Source organism: Phocoena phocoena, chromosome 4 (genome assembly GCF_963924675.1).
Source record: "Phocoena phocoena chromosome 4, mPhoPho1.1, whole genome shotgun sequence".
NCBI classification, from domain to species: Eukaryota; Metazoa; Chordata; class Mammalia; order Artiodactyla; family Phocoenidae; genus Phocoena; species Phocoena phocoena.
The window spans coordinates 11375498-11398826 of NC_089222.1; the positions used below are offsets into that span (position 1 = coordinate 11375498).

A 23329-nucleotide genomic window follows, 5' to 3' on the forward strand; every position below is an offset into this window, starting at 1 on the left:
TTCATCTTCCACGAAGCTTGCTAATACAGCATGATGGTTAAGAACTCAGACTCAGAAAACAGACTGGATCAAAACTGCCACTCTGATATTTACCAGCTGTGTGATCTTGGGCAAGTTATTTGATCTGTCTGTGCCTCTGCTTCCTTCTGTGTAAAATGGCGATGATAATAATAGTACCTATTATTATTATAAAGATTGGATGAATTAACAGAAGTAAGACGGTTAGAATAGTGCCTGGTACGTAGTAAGCACCATATCAGCATCAGTGATTTTTGTCATTACTGTTGCTTTTAATAAGTCAATCCCTTTCACGGCCATCTGTTTAGGCAGGTCTTTTGAAGCCACTCTGAGGATTAGGTCAGCGTGGCTCAGGCCAACCCCCAAATTCAGGCAACCTGCTTATGAGATTAAGTGTTAAATGAACAAACTATTATGCAGGTACTAGGGTTAAAGGTGAATAAATGGGGCTTAAGCAACATTGCTCAGTGGACAGACATCTCTGCAAGTACACACAAGTGCCCTTGAGATGTGTGTTGCTATGCTGGGCCATGTGAACATAGGCCCAATAGAAGCTAAGGTACCATACCTTGAGATTTAAATGGCATTGGCTCAGACTTCAGTGTGCAGTTGGTATAGCACACATCTCTTTCTATGTATCTGGGGATTCTGAAAGTATGATTTATGGTTTCCAGGTCACTTCTGGCTCCAAGCTTCTGTTCCTGATGAATTATTTCATCTGTGGATCATCCTACTGCAGACTGTGCAGTCCCTGTCTATACTATGTTGCTCCGGAGAGGGAAAAGAGACACTTTCTTGACAGCCCTCACAAAACGCCACTGGCACAAGGCCTTTGTGTATGTAGTAGAACCTTACTAAAGGTTGGAAGCAATAGAGGGGTATTGTGTTATGGAGTTAGAGCAAAGAGCCATAAATCTTTTGGCTGTTAACCATCCACTTAAAAGTACTTTGGCTGACCTCACTCTCCACCTATTTCAGTCAAGGTTTTTTGTTGCAATAGCCACAGTACTTTCGGCTGATTTAAATAGAAAAGGAATCTCATACAGGACTGAAGAACCGGGTTGGAAGTCTGTGTCTCCAGGAACAACACGTGGAATCATGCTGCAGAACTGGTCCAGTGAAGGAGCTTCAGCTGCTACTGCTGGGCACTGAATGGCATCACAGCTTGCACAACTGACCTCAGTGGATATCGCTGCTCTGACTGATGCCCGGGCTGCTGCTGCTGTCACTGCCTTGTGGCATAATTAGTCCCCTATTCAAAATGTAGAGTAGGTGCATCTCATTGGTGTTGTTTAGGTCACATGCCCAGGTCTAGCTGAAAGAGAGGCTGGGAAAGCAGTCTCTCCCTGTAAAGTGAGGGATTCTCAAATCCAAGAATGCAAGTTGTTTATGGCAAATATTCTCTATGTCAGGGCTTCCTGAACTTTAATGTGTTTGTGAGCCATCTGGAGATCTTATCAAACTGCAGATTCTGATTCAGTAAGTCTAGGGTGGGGCCTGAGATTCCACAGCACCCAGATGATGCAAAGCTGCTGGTCTGAGGACCACACTTTGAGTAGTAAAGCTCTATACCAAAGATTTTCAAATTTAGTTGCATATTAGATTAACTTGAGAAACATTTTTTTTAAAGAAATACTAATGTCTGGGTCTCATCCTGAATTATTTGGTCTGGGGTAAGGCCTGGGAATGTGAACTTTTAAAAGTCTTCAGATGACTCCAATGTACTCAGATAACATCTTTCATTGCAGGCTCCAACTTTTCACTTTGCAAGCTTATTCCTTTTTTCCAAATTCCCAGATTTCCACTTTTCCAGCCTTGCTTGGTTTCCCTCTTCAGATCGAATTACTCTCATTTATTATGAAGAACGATATGACACTCCACCCCCTAGTTCCTGGGACCTAACTTTGCATATCCAAAGACTGGGTAAAAAGTTCTCCTAATCCAGTATTTTTTCTATTGCTCTGGGAAAGTGTGATCTGAAGTGATCCACAGACCAATATTGTTTTAAATGTTAATAATTATATATTTTAACATGCATTGCTAAAAGAAAAATGTAACTAACACAATAAATGTGATTTCATAAATATTTTTGCTTATGACAAGTCAGTTTTTTAAAAGTTAGGTAAATAATGAAATAGAGATTCAGAGCAGATACAACTTAAGTTATGAAAATGGTTTGCAAATGAATGACGTTTGAGAGTGTTTATACTGCTAATTGTAAGCCTTCTATCCAAAGTCACAGGCTTTAAGAGCACAAAAGAACTGGCAGAGGAGTTTAAAAATATCAGTCTTTTTTCTTCTCCCTTCCCTATCAGTCTTGGAGGATAAGGAAGCAATATAGAGATTTATTTCTGAATTTATGTGAATTATGCTACCAATCTTAACACATAGAAATAGTTACAGTTAATCTTCATCTTAAATCAATTCTTTTTCTCTATGTTACGTGACGATTTCATAAGGTTTTAAGAAAATACTATCAACCTTTGAAAAAGTCATGAGCTAAACAAAAATCACCATAAGAATTGCTTATGGAATATGAAAAACAGGTTAAATTCCCTAACCAGTTAATCTTTGACAAGAAAATGGGTGAAATTTTTTAGAATTCTTGAAAGCTAATCTACAAATCCAGAGAGCCCAAAAACTCCTAAGGAGAAAAAATTTTTTAAACTGTACACCTTGTCACATTACTGTGAAATTGCAGAACACCAAAGAAAAACAGATCTTAACCAGCGATTAGATTGATAGCAGATTTCTCAGTAGCAACAGAAACCAGAAGATAACAGAATAATATGTTCAATATTCTGAGGAAAAAAGACAACTGCTAACCTAGAATTATATCCAGTAGAATTATCTTCAATGAACAAGGGCAAAATAAAAGCATTTCAGGTGAGAAAAAACCTGAGTTTACCACACATCACACTTATTAAAGGAAATTTATAGAGTTTACTTCAGGCACAAGGAAAACAATGCAGAAGGAAGATCTGAGATATGCAAAGAAATGGTGAGCAAAATATTTTTACACATGCAGGTGGCTTTAAAAAACATGATGTCTAATTCATAGAAGGAAAACAGGATAGAACTAAAGTAGTGATTAATAATAGCTTATAAATTGGGAGGGGTGTGCCAACTTAAAACATCCTAAGGTCTTTGAATTATTCGAGAGGAGAGCAAAGATATTTACTTGTTTGAGACTTTGTTTACAAGTTATAATATAGTAGAAAAATCACCTTACAATATACATAGAGTGTATGACTCCAAATAAGAGAAAAAGACATGTGCCCAGGTGTATTCACACACACTCCAAAAGAAGTTTCTTTTGTTAAGTTTTTGACATTTTAATCTTCATCCTTTGCCATTCTTATTCATGGTAAACAGTATGTTATAACTTTTCATTCTGAGTTTAACTTTAAAGTGCTCTTTTCTCATAAGAATCCCTTTCAGCCTTTTACGGAAGCATCCCTCCAGGTTGGTTTCACATTTTTTTCTGCTAGGCATTCCAGTTGCACCCTGTCTAGGATCTTTTCTTGGGGAGGAGGCAAAGGTTAAGGGAAATCAATTTCTAGTTTTTGAAATCCCAACGTTAAATAAGTGCTCCAGATTTAAACTCCAAACTCCAAACTCATGAAATGCAGGTCTAGGATTTTAAAATTTCATTGGAGTTAAATAATTTTCATTTTCACTCAGAAATGGGATAAGCTTCCTCACTTGCTTGTCCACTGGGTGTTCTACATTGTCCCTAGTCCACTCTTTTCGTGAGCTGATGTCTCTCTGGGACAATGTGTTTTTGTAGCATATTCAGTACCAGTTCCCACCCTGAGCTATTCCAGACCCTTACCTCCTGTCCCTATACTTTCAGGCCTCAAGTTACAGAAACTAACGTTTTGCCCACACGGAAGATGACCAACTCTCCTGGTTTGCCTTGGACCTGGTCTCCAACAATTTGGGGGTTTTCAGGGCTAAAACCAGGAAGGTCTCGGGCAAACCAGTTGATTAGTCACCCTACACTCCAGCCCTGACACCCAGGGGCGGAGAAGAATCTGTTCAACAAGTTACTGCTCTCTGATTTTCAGTTTATTTTGATTTCTGGCCTCTTGGGATTTCCCTTCATTTCTTGAGTTTAACTGCACATTGAACTCAAGACATGAAGTTATTATCCAGTAATGCTAGCTGTTTGTGGTCAGTTTTCCGGTTACAGATGACCACCATTTTGCCAGCTCACAAAGTAACATTTTCTAACTTTTCATCAGTAGCAAAGTGAAGTTGGAGGATAAAAGTCACAGTTGCCCCCTGTGGATACAGGGTGCTGCAGTGGTTCCCAAAGTTATGTGACTTTCTCCACCAACTGCCCCACAGCTCTCCCTTGCTCTAGGCCCTGTTTCTCCGACCTTGAGAAAGTTCTAGAATTCTCTAGGCAGGCCTAGCTTCCTGTAAGGCCTAGAAGAAAAATTCTCCCCCTCACAACTTGAACTCCCGGAGCGAAGGAATGTTTGGCTGTTTTGTTCACTCCTACACCTTGGGTATCTGGCAAATCGCTGACCTAGATAACTATTTCTTGAAAACATGAACGTCTTGAACACCAAGTTGGCCTGCCCTAACTGGTGTTCCTTCCAATCCAACCCCATCTCCCTCAGACTTGACAGAAAGTAGTCCAAGTTTCTGGACTTCTGATGTCTCCCTCCTTGTTCTCCATATAGGTGTTTCTATTTTCTATTTCTGTTGGCATTTCAATTGATTCTGCGGCCGATGATAGGAATAATCGCCATCGATCGGGCTAATCCTGTGACTTCAGGACGCCATTTTGATCCCAGCGCCTGGACACATTAAAAGTTTGTTTTTAATTTTAACACATATTTGAGAATGCATACTTATGCCTCTAAGGCACTTTTGGGGTGATGCCTGTCTCTGTGGGTCGGTGGGCCCTTTCGTCTGGGGCCGGTGCCTGAGGCGGAGGGTGGGGGGGAGGGGCACGATGCCGGCCCGCGCGCGACCCCTGCGTGCCCCCCGGCCGGCGCAGTCGTGCCCCGCGAGTCCCCCCGCCCCCCGCCACTGGGGACGGCGGCGCGGCCGCCCATTGGCTGACGCGTCTTTCCGACGACCCCCTCACCCTGCGCAGGAGCCACGTCCGGCGCTCCGGCCACGCCTCAGTTCCCCCTGCGCCCCTCGGTCTCGCCAGCAGCCTCGGCTTCTCCTCGCTTGTCCACCTCTGCTTCCTCTGCCCAGTCAAGCTGGGCAGTGGGTACGAGCAGGCCTAACAGCAGCCCCGGTGCCTGAAGCCATCCTCAGCTCCTTCTCGAGCCCCTCTGTGGGAACACGGGCTGCCGCCATCATGGTGAGTGGACGAGGCCTGAGGGGGTCCTCAGGGCGGCCGCGGCGCTGAAGGGGGCGGGGGAACGGGAGCCGAGAATGGGGCCACCCGGCTTTCCTGTATTTGGGCCCGGCCTGAGGGCAAGGGGGAGGTGGTCCAGCACGGCCTACAGGGCGTTGAGGGCTGGCGGAGGGGCAGGAGGCCAGGCTGTGGGAAGGGAGTGCCCGGGGCCCCGCCCAGCACGTGCAAGCCCCGCGGCCATCCCGCCACCGCAGCCAGGGTGTGGAGGGGCTTTCGGCCTCTGCCGTGGACTGGGGGGCGGGGACCCCGCTCCGCCCCACCCCCACCCCACCCTAGAAACCTCTCTTCCCGTGCTTATTCTGAGGAGCCAGGCGGTGAGGCCTCCGCGAGATGGCGTCGTGCCTGCCGAGCACCGTGTGTCGTGGCCTCAGGGGTGCCTGCGTGCAGATGCGGAAGCCAGGCCCAAGCCACCTCGGGAGGCGGGGCCCCACGGGTCTGGCTCGGGGCTGGGGTCGGGCTTCCTGGCGGGACTTTGGGGGCGTGTCGAGACCTGGAGAGCTCGATCCCGCGGTGCTCCTGGGGCAGCCTTGTGCCTGCGGGGTGGCGGCAGCGGGGACCGCGGGGCAGAAGCTCACCCGACGCCATCATTTCCCTACGAGGTCGGCGCTGGCCACGCCTCTGAGCGGCCGCAGGTTGGGGAAGTCTAGCAGTTTTTAACCCGGGGAACACTTTTCCCAAAGAGAAACCAGAAACCTTCAACAAAATGTCCCTAGAGTATTACATGCTCTGTTGGGTGACATTTATGTGAGTTTTGTTTAGTGCATTTACTTGATTTCACCACCTCAAGGTACAGCTCTGAGAACACTTTTGACCAACCATCAAGTCACAGGTGTATTATATATGTGTAGTTGTCGGTAGTGTAATAACTATTATTTTCTGTATTTTTAGAGGCAAAGGGAGGAACTTTATATCCAATTTATTAGAACATAAATTTTAAAGTAAAAATTTGTGATTGTATGTAACTATTTGTGATAATTATGTCACGTACGTATCCATAGCAATAATTAATAATCTGAGTTACTGTAATTATTTCCAACTTTGTTCTCTCCTCTTTTTAGAGGAAAAGGGGGGAAATGCTAATAACTTCACTGATTTTTTTTCTGATACAAAACTAATACGTTGGGCTTCCCTGGTGGCGCAGTGGTTGAGAGTCCGCCTGCCGATGCCGGGGACACGGGTTCGTGCCCCGGTCCGGGAAGATCCCACATGCCGCGGAGCGGCTGGGCCCGTGAGCCATGGCCGCTGAGCCTGTGCGTCCGGAGCCTGCGCTCCGCAACGGGAGGGGCTACAACAGTGAAAGGCCCGCGTACCGCAAAAAAAAAAAAAAAAAAAAACTAATACGTTAACTCATTGGAAGGTAATCAATGTAAGAAAGTAGAGGTCCATCTTAATCCCAACATTTAACCACTATTGAAGTTTTGATGTACGTATGCCCTTCCAGATTGTTTTCAAGCATGTATTGCATATATACAGGTACATTTTATTTTATAAAAATTTTCCCGTGCTATATAATACTATCTTACAACCTGTATTCTTCACTTAGTGTAGTGGGCTTTATTCCAAAGAGAAATTTAAAATAATTTTGAATATATACTTAGTTATTTTACCAAAAATTATATATTTCTATACTACCATTACTTAATTTTACTAATTCCCTTATAATGAATAATTTGTTTACGTTAAAACAATACCATAATGAGTATGTTTGTGCAAATGTTTTGGCATGTTTATTCTGTTAATAACTTGAAATAAATTGCCAGGAGTGGAATCACTGGGTGAAAAGGTTATGCCCATTTTATAACGATTTTGAATTATGATACATTTTTCTTAGTAACTCTTGATAAAGCACGTACCAGTATGTATTCCCACTGGTGGTGTGTAGTGTGACCCCTTCTCCTCACACTTTCCAATGAAAGGTATTGCAGTTTTTAAAGTTGCCAGTCTAATAACTGGAAAATATTTCACTGTGTTGATGTACTTTTTCTTTTGTTTATCATTAGTGAAGTTGAAGTTTGTCATTAGCTTTTTCCATTTCTTTTTTTTTTAATTCTTAATCCACCTTTCTATTTGCATATTTATCTTTTCTTGGTGATTTATAACAACTCTATATTAATACATTAGTCATATAGGAAAAAATTTATAGGTATGATAAAGAGAGAACCTTATTTCTAATTTTAATGTAAATTACTACCATGTTTCACTTTAAGCTTGATGATAGCCTAGATTTAGATCAATAGAAAATAAGATGTTTTTATTTTACTTGGGTTTTTTTAAAAATTAAGAAATGGATGCTGTATTTTATCAAATGCTTTTGCAGTGGTGAATTACAGTAACAGATTTCCTAAGAATGAACCATCCTTGAATTTACAGTGTAAACTGTTCTTAATTGTATATTTTTTTGTATGCTGCTAGAATTTTGCATCTCAGTGTTGAGGCCAGGGGTGGACCATCTTAACCAGCTTTGCTATTTAGATGGTATTAGTTTTATTAAATGCATTGAGAAATATTCTTTTTCTTTTCTCTGAAAAATTTTTTAAAACATTTGAATTTTCCTTCTCTTCCACTCTCTCTCCTGTCTACTGTTGTTTCTGTCTAGGTGTGCCCCCCTCTTAGCGCCCCACTTGCCCTCCACACACAAATTACCTGTTTCTTCACAGTTTGAGAAAACTCCCAGTGAAACTGACCCAGGAATTGAGTGCTCTTTCTTTTCTTAAGATTGTCTTTAAAAGTTCATTTCTCTGGAAAGTTAGTCATATCATCAAGATTTCCAAACTTACTCCTATAGAGCATTCTAATCTGTACTCATATTCCGTTTTTTCAAGACTAATGTGTATTTTTGTATTCTTGCCTTTTTCTTGCTTAGCTTTCCCAGGATTGTTTGTTTATTGTTTGGATTCCCCCTGCCCCCCAGAGTCCATTATTTGATTTACTTAAAGGGTTTTATTCTGATTTTCATTTACTATTTCCTTAATAGAATTTCCTTTTCTCTTTAATAACTACTTCCTTCTGTGGATATGACGCTGATGATTGCAAATTATTTCATGCTTGCATGAAGATATAATAGTTGAATAAAATGTCAAAGAGCTGACATCCCAGAAGCTTTAGTAATGATAAAGTTTTTTTTTCCAGCTTTTAGTTATCTTTGTCATTTGGTCATCCAGATATAAAAGGGAATATATTACTGTGAATAGCAGTGACGAGAATTGTGTATATGATGGCCTCCAAGTTCACCCCTACTTAATATTCCAGAATTACTCATTTCAGAACCCATCAACTCACTTGAAGGTGTAATTAAGAAAAATAATTATTTCTTTCATTTAATTTACATGCAGTTTATTTTCTGTATGCTGTTGGTAGGTAAGATGAATTCTTCACCAAACTTTTTGCTTTAGCCTAAGAATTCATTTGTGAAGTATTTTTAGCAATAGTTTAGAAGTAACCAAAGGTTGTGTGTGGTTCTGGATTTGTATATATAAGTTATAACTGTATGTAAATACACACACAGGCAAAGTTTTAAAATCCCTATTGTTCAGGTGTCTTAAAATGGAGTACTTTCCTTACTTTAGCTTTGAGCACCATCTGCTGGCTCAGGACTAGGACGGACATAACGATGCCTTCCTTAAGACATTATGGCACTAGTGAAATGATTTGATCAGTTTTATACTTAATACCTCAATTAAGCAGACAGTCAATTTGTACAACCCAACCCGAAACCAAACTTTCTATAATATCTAATGGCTTTTTTTTTTTTCGCAAATTACTGTTTAGTTGTCTCAGACATCCATTTTACTTTTGTAAATAGGACATAAGAATTAGAACTTCCGGGCTTCCCTGGTGGTGCGGTGGTTGAGAGTCTGCCTGCCGATGCAGGGGACATGGGTTCGTGTCCCGGTCCGGGAAGATCCCACGTGCCACGGAGTGGCGGGGCCCGTAAGCCATGGCCACTGAGCCTGCGCGTCGTACGGAGCCTGTGCTCCGCAACGGGAGATGCCACAACAGTGAGAGGCCCGTATACCGCATAAAAAAAAGAATTAGAACTTCCCTCTTCGATTCTGGCAACACTATCACAGGTTCTCAGCTGTGACCCTGTGCAAATTTGGGGCCAGATAATTCTTTGTTGTGGGAGGCTCTCCTTTGCGTTATAGGATGCTTACTGTATCTCTGGCCTCTGCCACCCAGATACCAGGTACACCCCTCAATTGTGACAACCAAAAATGCCCCCGGGCCACAAAATCTTCCCCGGTTGAAAATCAGTATATTATCATAACTCTTTATAATCTGGCACAGTTTTCTGGCCTAATGTTATACCTCTAATTTAAAATACATTTATCCATTGTGGTTCACAGACAGCTAATATTATAAATAGTTTGTCAGATAAAAAGGTATCCAAAGTTCATCCACAAACGAATGGAAAATTGAGAAGGAGAAAAGTCTATAAGAATTTCAGAACCGCTATTTTGTTTTATTCCTGTTTTGGGTTTTTGAATGTGAGCTAATTGAAAGAGATTGGTAAATTGTCTGTCACGAAGGGAAATCTAGTCAAATTTCTTGATAGTTCAAGGTATGTGACTTATGTAATATAGTCCCATTTAGAAAAAAAATAAAATTATAAAACATTTAAAAATGGAAAAGCTTTAGAAATAGTTTTTACTTTCTCTGATTTTATTGTCTTGGAATACCACTGTACCATAGTTAAAGGAAAGAATCAGGAACTATTCAGACAGAAACACTGAATAGCAAGTATGAACACAAATTAATAGAGAAAAGCCCAAACACTCAAATTTGGTAATTTAACAATTTTGATTTCATAGCTAATTAGTACAGCAGCTTGTAGAATCTTAAATTTATCAGTAATTTCTAACACTTAACAAAGTAGGAACTCTACCTGCTTTTCATTATTGTAACTAATTTCTGTAAAAATTATTTTGCTTATCTTTTAAAAAATACGTATCGGTTGGTTTCTTTTGTCCTTGCTTTTGTTTTCCTTTATAAGCTGAAGTGTAATAGCTATATCTCTCTCTTGCAGCCTTTTGTATTTACTACTTATAATCAATAGGCACTTCATAAATGAATTTCAAATGAGCAAATGTGCCATAAACTAGTTTCCTGAGGTTCCAACTCAAGTTAGTTGTTAATTAATAGAGTATCTACAAAATAAGTACATAAATCGTAAAACCAGGAAAGAAACCTTTCTTTAACCTATTGAAAATAAATTCAGATACCAGGATGCTAACCGTATTGGCATACCACTTTATAGTTTACAAAAATTCACAGATGTTATCTCACTTCATTCTCAAAGAAGTTTTCCAAGAGATAAATAACTGCCAAGTAAGTGATTTATAACTTAGTAAGGGACACAAATATCTGACTAAATCAATTTTTAGATCTCCTGGCTAAATCAGTTTTTGTTTCCGAAATATGTATTACCAGTAAATTCTGATTCAGAAAAATCTACATTAATCTCAGTGTGGGAAGCCTAAAGACAGAGTTCTGACCAGAATTCAGAAAAGTAATAAGTTTCTTGTGTGGGTCTCTGAAAATAAAGATGATATCATTTGTATCTGTCAGCCCCTTGTGAAAATTAGAATTATCAGTAGGACTTATTTGGTATTATTCAAGAAGAAAAACATTATTTTAAAGATGCTATGAACACCCTACCATTAGGGAAGAGGATTATAAACCCTTTTTTTTTTTAAAGCAGGAGCTATGATATGTGAGCAAATGATGTTTTCATGATCCATTTCCAAAGTAAACAGGCATACTAACACAAGGAGTGTTAAAATTATAAAGTCCGTGTTAGTTTTGGTGAATAGGAAGATGAGGCAAAACAAATTGGTTTAAAACTTTCTTGTTTCCTTTTTGATGCAACTTTTAAAAAAATGGTATCTTTAAAACCATACTTTTGAATAAGGTACTCAGAAAAATGAGAATTTGCTTATTGACATACAACAGGATGATTTTAGTAACTTTACTTTTTACAAAGCTGAACTTTCTGATTACTTAACCAGTTCACGTAGGATTTCACAAACTCAATATAAAATCACTATTCTGCCACAGCACTGTACCAGGGTAGTGGTGAGTGACACTGGGTTTGAGAAAGTACTATATACCCTTCTGTTTAAATTTCATGCTGATTACCCTAGACCTTGAGCCTGAACTAAGCTACATTGATGACTAATTTACAATAAAAGTAATTTATATGAAAATATTTTGTATTTTAAAAACATAAATTGTATTTCATATCATCCGTCATTTTAGCCTGTATGTCTAGTGGTGATGTCTGCTTTCCAAATTACAGTCTGCTGCAGATCCTGACACTCCAAACTCAACCATCTCCAGAGAGGCCAGCACCCAGTCTTCATCAGCTGCCACCAGCCAAGGCTATGTTTTACCAGAAGGCAGAATCATGCCGAACACTGTTTTCGTTGGTGGAATTGATGTTAGGGTATTGTATTCATGTTTCATTTATTTTAAAAAGTATTTTGTGAATAGTGGGATTTGGGCCCTGTTGTAAACATAAGGCTTTTTTGGGGCATTGTTTTTATGTTTAACCTAATAGGGACTAAAAATATCTTTGACAAAGAACTACAGGTAGTTTGGGGGTACATGGAGGAGATACTTCCACATCATCAAATCTTCTTTATAGTATAATTGAAAATTTTGAATGTTGAATATTTAATCTTGAAGTCAAATTTTTCTTCATAGATGGATGAAACCGAAATTAAAAACTTCTTTGCTAAATATGGTTCAGTAAAAGAAGTGAAGATAATCACGGATCGAAGTGGTGTGTCCAAAGGGTAAGTGAAACATGTTCAATATAAATTATAATAAATATCTGAACTATAGCATCTATAGAGTGTCAGAAAATAAAATTTCAAATCTGGTATTATAACATTTGTATAAATGTAATTTGTTACTTTGTAATTCCTTTCATGTAGAAGATAAAAGTTTGTTGCCAGCTCTTTTATTTAATCATTTGCCTAGTGTTTGTATTTAAATGTTTCCCATCTTCATTTGTTTCACTTAAGTGGATTAATCAGTTATATTGAAGAATTGTTTTCTTCACACATTTCACAGTACCTTAAATTTTAACTATCTTACCATAGATAGTAAGTTAAATTCAGGTTCATAGGTATGAATTTTCTGTTAATCTTTGTGCATTCTAATACAAATGACCGTAGGAAAATAAAACAGTAGTATTTATAGAGGATCTATCATGTATGTCTTACAATTATTTATCTCAGTATATTCTTCATCCTTTATCATTATCACTTCTGTCAGTTATTTCATGGAATAATGAAGTTTCAAACCGTGTACTGTTACGGTAGTGATTTTATACTCATTTATTTGCCTTTCTAGCTATGGATTTGTTTCATTTTATAATGACGTGGATGTGCAGAAGATAGTAGAAGTAAGTAATCTTCTTTTGGGAAAAACTCTCTTAATTACCTTATGGATGCAGTGTTCAATATTGTTTTGAGTCCTGAATATTTACTTAGTCTTGTATAATGTATAGAAATAAATATACTTTCTGTTTGAAATCCAGACTTAGAATAATCTTACATAACTTGTGAGAACCTGTTTATTTTTGATTGGGCATCCAGCCTCATGATCCAGAGACAGGAAAGATAGACAGAGAGTAAAGGTTTTTGATCAAGTTCCACGACACCTCTCAACATTTGATTAGAGTAGTGAAGGTAAGTAAGGTAGCTTCAGGCTGATAAATTTTGATTTGGTATGTTTTTAGCACTGATCTTCTCCGATAGTAGTAATTTTAGAGAACTTGTGTGTTTACCAGAGTCTTGGAAATAAAGATTTAGACATTGATTCTAGTTTTGTTACTGTTTTATTTTCAGTCACAGATAAATTTCCATGGTAAAAAGCTGAAACTGGGCCCTGCAATTAGGAAACAAACTTTATGTGAGTAAAGAAAGGAATTGTTCTCATTGACATGTGTAGCTTTTCAGAGAACTAAAAATAGGCTTTGTTTTCTTTTCTTTAAAAAGGTGCTTATCATGTGCAGCCACGTCCTTTGGTTTTTAATCCTCCTCCTCCACCACAGTTTCAGAGTGTCTGGAGTAATCCACACACAGAAGCTTACGTGCAGCCTCCAACCATGATGAGTCCTATTACTCAGTATGTTCAGGTAAGAATTACCTACATTCCTGTTTTTTGTGTGTATGCTATTAGAAATCTTATACAATGAGATGGGGGCACCTTAAAAATTAAGCCAGTCTCACTTCTTATGCTCTGTGGAATTACGTCAACAATTTCCATAATAAGTGACAATATTATTCCTGTTTGAATATTTTTGAGTGATGGGACATCTGTTACTCCTGTTAGAAATCTGTCATTCTTAGTGTTACTTTTTTTTTTTTTTTTGGCGGTACGCGGGCCTCTCACTGTTGCGGCCTCTCCCGTTGCGGAGCACAGGCTCTGGACGCGCAGGCTCAGCGGCCACGGCCCACCGGCCCAGCCGCTCTGCGGCATGTGGGATCCTCCTGGACCGGGCACGAGCCCGTGTCCCCCGCATCGGCAGGCGGACTCTCAACCACTGCGCCACCAGGGAAGCCCAGTGTTACTTCTTATACTAAGCTAAAATCTGCTTCTATATAGTTTGTAAGCCTTTATCTTAGAACTGATGGCTGTAGCCACATAGAATATATCTTTTTTTTCCCCAGATAACTCGTAGAATATTTGAAGGCAGCTTTCCTCATGTGTTTGTTTGGTTTGTTCTTTTCTAGGGTCAGCTATTCTTTATTTGCAATGATTCCAGATGCCTTCTCATATAGATTGTTGATTTCTGGATGTATTATGGTTCTAGAATGGATAAATTTCTGGTGACTTAACTATATTTGTAAACTCTATACTTGGAATACTTACCTCCCATTGATGATATTTATTTTCTTCTTAGTTCAGTTTACTTTCTTCAGTTTAAAAGACATTTCATTTTTAGGAAAAGAAAGAAAATAATAGTGAAGTAGTTCTGCAGTGTCTCTCATTTGTTTACATTTTCCATCTACCTGAAGTGTAGGATATATCTTTTTATACTTGTCTTACTTAAAACACAGATAGAAGAAAAGCCCTACTTGTTCCTAACATTTACCATGAGGTATTATTACCTATTCTGGTATATTTATGTATGCTACTACCTAGATATTTTCAATCAATAAATACCTTTTGAAAGATATAAGACATTGTATTGTCTCTTTTCTAGTTTGGGGTAATAAACTGCCCTTAACTTTTAGAAGTGAAATACAGAAAGAGCCAGAAAGTCTGTAGGAGGATCCCACGTTACCCCGAAATACTGTCAAAGGAATACAAAACTGCTTAAAAGTATTTTTACAAAAAAAGAAAACACATGTATTAATACAACTCTAACATGGAAATCTATTCTAATAGAGTCTTATCATCATGTAAGAAAGAACTTCTGGATGGGAATAAATATACAGATAAGGTAAACTTAGGCTGGCAAAATCAGTCACTCACCTTATTTATCTCTTCCTTCTCCCAGCCCAAAAGACTAACATTTGACAGAGAATACTTATTTCTTCATGAAGCCAGTCACTCAAATAGAATCTTGCATTGTATATGAAAAAATTAAGATTTCCTTATTTTCATATTTTTCTTACATTGGGAATAATATTCCTTCTTTCTGATTTTTAAAAATATATCTCGTTCATTCATTCTTTCTGTAAAATTTATTTTCAGGCTTATCCTCCTTATCCAAGTTCACCAGTTCAGGTTATCACTGGATATCAGCTGCCTGTTTATAATTATCAGGTAATTTAAGAGGGATCAAAATGATTTACATTGGAATATTATTGAGGCCTTTATTTATGTAAATTTCCCTAATAGTTTGTCATTTAAAGTAGTTGAGTGTGCTTAAAATTTAAGAAAAAAGTTGGAATTAGTCTAGAATTAGGGCTTCTCTATTACTTAGAAATAAGGGAATGAACTTAGAAAGAAGCTTTTGACAGGAATGAGTTTAGGAAGAAGCTTCCTCTTGTACAAGATGTGGTGTCCCCTTCTATATTTCAACATGTGTTCTTCATCTTTTCTGTCAAATAGCTGAAACATCCAGGCTGACTTTTATGAGTTTTTCTAATGGCATAGGTTGAAATAAAATGATTACTCAGTTCTTAGAGCATTGAATTCCAATTATGTTTGATAGTGTTTATTTTAGCTGGCTGCTACAATAGTAGTTCTCTGAATTTCTGCCCATGGATATGACCATATCTATGGTAATATATTCAAAGAACTGTATGTTTGAGTTTTCCTGTAGACCAACTCCAGAAAATTGAGAAAAAGATGGAGTTTATATATGAAAGTAACAATAAAATCCTTAGGTATCAGAAACAGAAAGTACTTTATTCTTCCATTTTGTTTCTTTTATTATAACAAGGTCAAGGAGCCAGCATGACAGATACCTCAACATTGTCTATCTCATATCTTTGTGAAAATGTGAAGGTATATTTAAATAATAATTTCCTTTTTTTTTCTAAGATGCCACCGCAGTGGCCTGTTGGGGAACAAAGGAGTTATGTTATTTCTCCGGTAAGGTGAATTAGCGAAACATGTACTTCCTATTTTAAAGTTTTTTACTGTTTAACTATTATATATTTTAAAGTATTTTACTGTTCAGCTATTATATATTTCTTGACCTTTTGCAATATCAAGTATGCCTAGAAATATTTTAAATGCTCTTTTACATTATGTGTTATGTTTTATTTCTTGTCAACCCAAGTATATACTCCCATGGGAGAAACTGTGCTTTTTGTTTCTCAGGTTGTTGTGTGTGTACTTAAGCAATGGCTGCCCTGCATACAACAAGTGCTCAGTTACTTGTTGATAGAATATGTAACCAAGAAAGGTAGTTTTAATAACTATGCTAATTCTAACTCCAGGGATTTAGAATTAGTATTGAATCTGCCTCTAGTTTTCTTGCCATAAAAAATGTGATGAAGAGAAGCAAAAATGTTTTGCTGTCAGTACTGTTATATGTTATATAAGAAAAGGAAAAAAAACAAGAGAGGGTGCTACCTCTAAAACACCTGTGCCTTTGTTACCTTCTGTCTTTCATCAAGATTGGATATTCGAAGGATATAGTATGAGCTGAAATTCTCAGGCACTAGGAAATTCCCTTCTCATTCCCTTACTATATGTTGGAGTTTCTTTTTCTTAGGGAAATTGTCCTAATTCTGATTGTGTTGACATTTCAAAATAAAAAATTGCCTTATTGCATTTCAACTCTATAGTTTGAAATAGTTTCTGAAATAATGTAATTGAACTTCACAGTCCACATTTAGACTTTCAGTGTCAGCTCACATTTTGAAGAATAGATTTAGAAATGTATCTAATGTACATCTCTTTAATTACACTTTTATCATTTTAAATGTAGACTTATACAGCCGTTAACTACCACTGTAATGAAGTTGATCCAGGAGTTGAAGTTTTGCCAAGTGAATGCTCAGTTCATGAAGCTACTGCATCCTCTGGAAATGGCCCACAAAAGGCAAACATCTAATTTTGCTTATTAACATTTATATTTTTATTGTTTTTCAGGTTTTAATAATGGCCATTTGAGAAGCAAGCATCTTTGCCCAAATTTAAATACGTTACAGAGCTTGAGTCATTGACTAATAACTTTGCAATTTACATAAAAGTTAATGAAATTTTAGGCATCCCCAAACTTTCAGTGTGTATATATAGTTGCTGATTCAGTAGTCCTTCCCTCTGTTCTGTTTTCATTGGGGTTTTTTTGTTGTTGTTTTTTAACCGTAGTTTAATAAATATTGTATTAATGTGATTTGGTGGAGTGGGTTGGTTTCCTCAAGAATCCTACTCTTCAAAAGAGGAATTAGTATGAATTATATCTACTTTGTCTTTTGCCAATTTAAACATTTATTTAGCTAAAGAATAATATACAGTTATTTACGGTATTCTCTCTGTAACATTATATATGGTAGCAGCTCTCAAGAGTGGTGGAGCCACTAGTAATTGAAATATTAAAACAGGCAGAGTTGTTTCTTTTTTATCATTAGAGCAGATCCCTATAATAGCAGTGCCCTCACTCTTGAATTCTGTGTTTTCTCGTATGGGTGAGAATATGGAAGTAATTGATGTGATTGGAATGTGCATAATAACATAGGATGATTCCCATTGGAGTATGTGTACTTCGTTCATGTGTTTCTCAGTGGAAAAATGTTGAGAGCTACTGAACTGTGGGGTGAAAAAATTCCCAGATTTGTTACACAACTTAAAATTTGAAAAAATATCGAAATAACTTACAGTATAATTATATTACCAAAGTTTAACCTAAATGTTTCTTGAAATGTTGAAGTTCACTGTTTTTTATCTAACAGGAAAAATTAAAGAGGCTTAAGCAAGTATCTTAGGGCTTGACTAATTGAGCTTTTTAAATCAGTACTCTATCACTAAGTTTCTGAAATAATTCTTAAATTTGGTACAAAAGTTACACACTAAGTGACATGTGGCACGTATTACAAAATTACCTGAGAATTCTTCAGAAATAAGTGTATGTGTTCATTAAACTTTTTCAAAAAGCTTGTTCCCAGTGAGTAAAAGGAGGAATAGTCTTTACCGAAAACTTCTGTGTTTCAGAAGTCTGTGGACCGAAGCATACAGACAGTGGTATCTTGTCTGTTTAATCCAGAGAACAGATTGAGAAGCTCCTTTGTTACTCAAGAAGAGTACTTCAAGGTATGAAAGGAATAGTGTACAGGATAAAAAGCACACTTGTCAGCCATAAAGTATCTTCTTTCTGTGGTCTATATATTTTGATACTACATAGAGCATATATCAGTAATTGAACTGTTAGCTTTTGACTGTAACCCAGTAAATCTGTGAGTGAGTTTTAAGTGGCAGTGTATTCTAGCTGCTCAAATCTTGATATAGTGTAGTTTGCCCTTAGGGAAGATAATCTTTAGCAGAAGCCTATACTGTAATTGATAGGGTTCATGAGAGTTGAATGAGAATATTGGCTTGACCAAATAGGAAATGAGAAAATTTTAGAAAGAGAAAGCAAAACTTAAGAGTACGTAGATATTGGACTGAAGAGAAGAAAAGAAATTGATCACTCAGATGATGCCTGAACCAACAGTGTTTTGGGGGGGGAGAAAAGAGGTAAAATGAAGTAGTAAAAAGAGCTGAGTAGAAAGAAATGGAAGTTGATTCAGAGTTGGTGAAGTGGAGAAGAATATGGGTGTTTGAATTTAAGAAAGTTCTGGTTTCTGACCCTGGTTCTGTCACCTTGGACAAATCATTTAAATCTTATTAAGGCTCCAGTTTTTACAAGTCTGAAATGAGTCTCTAAGATCCCTTTAAGTTGTGAGTCTGAATATGGAAAGGAACCGGTCGCTTCAATGGGGGAAGAATACTGTGCTTTCTGGTAAAGGGAAGGTTTTTGTTGTTTTTTGTAACAGGTTTATTGAGATAACGATTTTCATACCCCACAGTTCACCCATTTAAAGTGTGCAATTCAGTGCTTTTTAGAATATTAACAGAGTTGCACAACCATAACGACAAACAATTTTAGAATATTTTAATCACCCCCAAAAAAAGCCCCTGCCCATTAGCAGTCACTCTCTATTCTCCCAAACTCTCTAGCCTTAGGCAACCACTAACCTCCTTTCTTTAAGAATTTGCCTGTTCTGGATATTTCATATAAATAGTATAATATGTGACCTTTTGTGAGTGACTTAAACTTAGCGAAATGTTTTCAAGGTTCATCAGTGTTACAGCATGTATCAGGACTTCATTTCTTTTTATTTATGGATCTGCCACTTTGCGTTTATCCATTCATCACTTATTTGATAGACATTTGGGTTGTTTCCACTTTTGGGCTCTGATGAGTAACGCTGTGAACATTCGTGTACAGGTTATTGTGTGGATATACGTTTTTATTTCTCTTGGATATATACCTAAGAATGGAATTGCTGAATCACATAGTAACTATGTTTAACTTTCCAAGGAGCTGCCAGAATTTTTCTAAAATGCACCATTTTGGAACCATTTGTAAGCCATTGCTTTGTATCTTAAAACAGGGAAAGGAGAATAGCTTTTTCCATCTATGAATGGAAATTGGATAAAGCTTAAAGTGTTTTTAAAAGGAATACTTAGGAGTTCCTTTAATGCAGAAGGCTAGAGCTGTAGCAGAGTTAAGTTCTTAATCCCCTTCTCATTGGGGAGTAAACCCATTCATTTAAAGTTGATCTTTGTTCTCTTGTTTCATTCTGCATAGGACAATTTAAAAGGAAAGTACTGGGAGCTGTAGGACAGCTTACTTTTGCCCAAGGTTCTGCAGGTTAAATAGGTAGTACTAAAGGATTTGTTTGCAAAGCAGAAAATCTAACCAGCAAGTCTTTAAACTTGAATTTTTACCTGGTATTAAAAGTTTCTCTTTGAACCTTCCAAAATTTTCTGCTTCTCTGAGCTAAGAGTTAGAAGTTGTATAGCACATCTAGACCTACCTTGATTAGCTAAATGTTGTTATTGTTGTTTTAATTGAATTAGAATGCACTGAGGCGGGATATACACTGTTGCCATGATAAATTCCAGCTCCTTCATAATCTTTCATATCCTGCCTGATCTCTGAAGATACTTGAGTTTGTGACCAGTTTTCTGGGCTTTAACCTAAATAGGATATTACCCTGTTAACAAATTACATAATTTCCAGAAGTCACCCTTCTTTATGTGACAATGGAATTTAATCCCTAGGAACAGGGCACAGTTAAGCTAAAAGTGTAGAGAAGAAATATTATTATTATGTTATTGCTGGTTTACTCAGCTCCATTCCTCTTTGTAAGGCCTCATTTCTTCTATCTGCACATCTGCAAGCAACATAAAGTGAAAGGAAATTTTTGCATATATTTTTATTTTTCTATTCATTTCCTAAAAAATTATATATCGGGCTTCCCTGGTGGCGCAGTGGTTGAGAGTCTGCCTGCCGATGCAGGGGACACGGGTTTGTGCCCCAGTCCGGGAAGATTCCCCACATGCCGCGGAGCGGCTGGGCCCGTGAGCCACGGCTGCTGAGCCTGCGCGTCCGGAGCCTGCGCGTCTGGAGCCTGTGCTCCGCAACGGGCGAGGCCACAACAGTGAGAGGCCCGTGTACCGCAAAAAAAAAAAAAAAAAATTATATATCTTCATTACAGGTTAAGAATATGCCTTTAAATATGCCAAAACTTCTATCTTTTAACCTGAAAGCATAGGGTTTCAGATTGAAGTGGATTACTCTTCTCGAGCCATGATTTCTGTCAGATGTATTTTAGTAAAAATAGGACTTTTAAAAATCTCATGTGCTTTTCACCAGCTGTCTTTTGGGGACATGACTGCCAAATCATGAGTTAATGTACATAAAAGGGTATTGATTCTAAGTCCTCTTTTTCTGAGTTACTCATACTTCTTTTTTAACTAAATTGTTGAATAAAACTGGTCATTGGTACATTGGTTATCGCAAAGTTCAGGAATGCTTCCCCAAAAGGATCACTTTTCTTTCATTATTTATAGCGTTTAAACCCAAAATAAATGCTTTTTAAAGTACAATATTTTTCATCTGTCTTAGGTGATAATGGTAATAGGAATTTTCAGTGAAGTAAAATGGAGTATTATTTCTGTCTCTTCTAGGATAAACGAGTTCATCACTTCAGAAGAAGTCGGGCAGTGCTTAAGTCTGTTTGATCCTCTGCTAACTTTCTAGTCTCACAGGAAGTTGGAGGTTTTGAATAGTAAGAAGAGACTGAAAGTTTTTCCCACTATTTTAGAGATTTAATTCTGAGTTTTGATAAATCACACTTAGATTTTCTATACAAGTTATATTAGATTGCCTAGTTTTATTTTACATTAGAACTGTTTTTCATTAGACATTTACTTAGAAACTGGTTCTGTGTTGAATATATGGTTAAAAGTAAAAAAAAAATTGAGACTGAAAGGAATAACTTTAAGATTTATCTGTAAGGATTTTTTTAATTGACATTTTAAGAGTTTAAAAGCAAATGCTGATTTCCAGAAAAATTGTTTTAGAAAACCTATTTTGAAAAGTCAGAATTTTGATTGTTTAACTACAAGCACTTCACTTCTCCAGCAAGTACCTATGAACAGTACAGTATCTACAATATTGTGCTTTTATGATTTGTCTAGAAATTTACCACAAAAGCAGAGTTTTCAAAACTGCATTTTTAATCAGTGGAACTCAGTATATAGTTGGCTTTATTGAAGTTTTCCTTATCTAAACCCAGTAAAACAGATTCTAAACAAATAGTCCAATCAGTGGGTCTTACATTTATTAGTTCAAAATATTTAATCTTATCTAGAATCCACACATCCGATTGGGATGGTAACTAGGATAACTAAAATTCTGGGCCTAATTTTTTTTTTTTTAAAGAATCCAAAACAAACTAAACTTCACTAGGTACATAAGCTTCTCAGTGAGTTACCATTCTCCTTTTTTTCTTTTACTTTTTTTTTCCTTGAAATGATAAATTCAATGGCTGTATCTTAAATTGTGCAAAATGTTGGTATTAAAGAAGGCTGAAACTTCTTTTATGTCACTTAAAAGTTAATCAGAGTATCTGAAAGGAATAGTTTTTATAAAAAACATTAAAATATTAGTTATTTGTTAAAGAACAGGTCGATTTTTATTTTTGTTTTTTAGCTTATTATATTTTCTTTTTTAAAATAAAATATGTCCAGGAGAATCGAATTAGTTTTGGCGTTTCTAAACCACAAAAGTTGTTGAGTAATACGCATAGCCCAAAAATACACTAGCGTTGTGTTAACAATCCATTTTTAGATTAACTAGGCTCCTGGTTAGACATTTGTAAATCGTGACAAACAACTAGAGATCCAGAGCCCCTTTGCTCTACCCACAGTCTTGCTTTTCCAGTCTGTAGCACCATTCTTCCAGGAGGTTTGCTTTTAGGATAGGTGATGTAAAGAAGAGAAGTAGCAGTATAAGCAGTATGTGGGCTAATAAGCCTTGGAAAGGTAGCAATGGGATAATACCTTTCTAAGGGAAACACTTGTATCAGCATCATTTGACCTGCTGTGGACATGAGTTTAACGTGGCTTCCTGGCTTTTCTTTCATTGGCCTGCCCCTTCACTAAAACATGGAAACTCCATTTATCTTTATCCTAATGAAGCTTCCATGGGCCATATCATCAGTGCCCATTGTTTTATAATCCCTAATAATTTTCATTCTGAATCTGAAGGGAGGAGTCTTTTAACTTGAGGATCCCCAAGAGAGCTTTCTTAGGCCTCAAAATTTGAAAGTGCCCTGAAATTTGTTCTTTTTAAAATTCTTTGTACTTTTTTGTGTGTGTGCTATAACATTCTTACACATATTATTCTGTGATTAAATCTCCAGGTTACTGTAAATGATACCCATATTCTAAAGAGCCAATTCTGATTATCCCAATATGACCTTAAGTAAACGAAGGAAATAAATTTTTGTCTGCTGTTTTGTTGGACTGAAGTATTTAAAAGAGTAAGGTAGAAGGAAGAGACAAAATCCTGAACCTTTCAAAATGGAAAATTAATTTTAAACTTAAAAGTGTGTTCCTATTACCTATGCTGATACTGTCTTTGCATAAATGAATAAATAGAAATAAAACCTTTTTTCAAAAGCGTTTTAACCTACTTATTCATGTCATCTTAAAAAACATGGTGGGGATTTGGGTGGGTAGTATGTGACAAGATTTAGATCCTTGAAATTCCCCAGGAGTGTAAATATTTTTCAGTTTCTTAATCTAGCCGAGTTCGTTTATAAAAGCACATTTTGGTACATTGTATTTTTGCTGCTCTCTCATGAAATTAAGAGATTTTCATGAGAAAATAATTTCTCTTAGTTGAGTTGGAGATAGTTTACAGTGGGTTCCAGTGCAGTGCATCAGCAGAGCAGTGCC

At 37.3% G+C, this 23329-nt stretch overlaps 1 protein-coding gene across 2 annotated transcripts; it reads left to right on the forward strand.

The window, feature by feature from the left end:
• Nucleotides 1–5227: 5227 nt before the first annotated feature.
• On the forward strand, nt 5228–23036 carry DAZL (deleted in azoospermia like). 2 transcript variants are annotated; one of them, XM_065877069.1, is made up of 12 exons: nt 5230–5347; nt 11703–11849; nt 12110–12201; nt 12764–12815; nt 13261–13324; nt 13411–13550; nt 15116–15187; nt 15911–15961; nt 16806–16919; nt 18029–18127; nt 21053–21153; nt 22792–23036. In XM_065877069.1, exons 1-11 carry the CDS (start codon nt 5345–5347, stop codon nt 21104–21106), a joined length of 888 nt encoding a protein of 295 aa, XP_065733141.1. In that variant the 5' UTR covers nt 5230–5344; the 3' UTR covers nt 21107–21153; nt 22792–23036. The 2 variants fall into 2 exon arrangements, with proteins under 2 accessions (XP_065733140.1, XP_065733141.1); XM_065877068.1 differs by having other exon boundaries at nt 5228–5347; nt 21053–23036.
• The last annotated feature ends 293 nt before the right edge of the window (nt 23037–23329 follow it).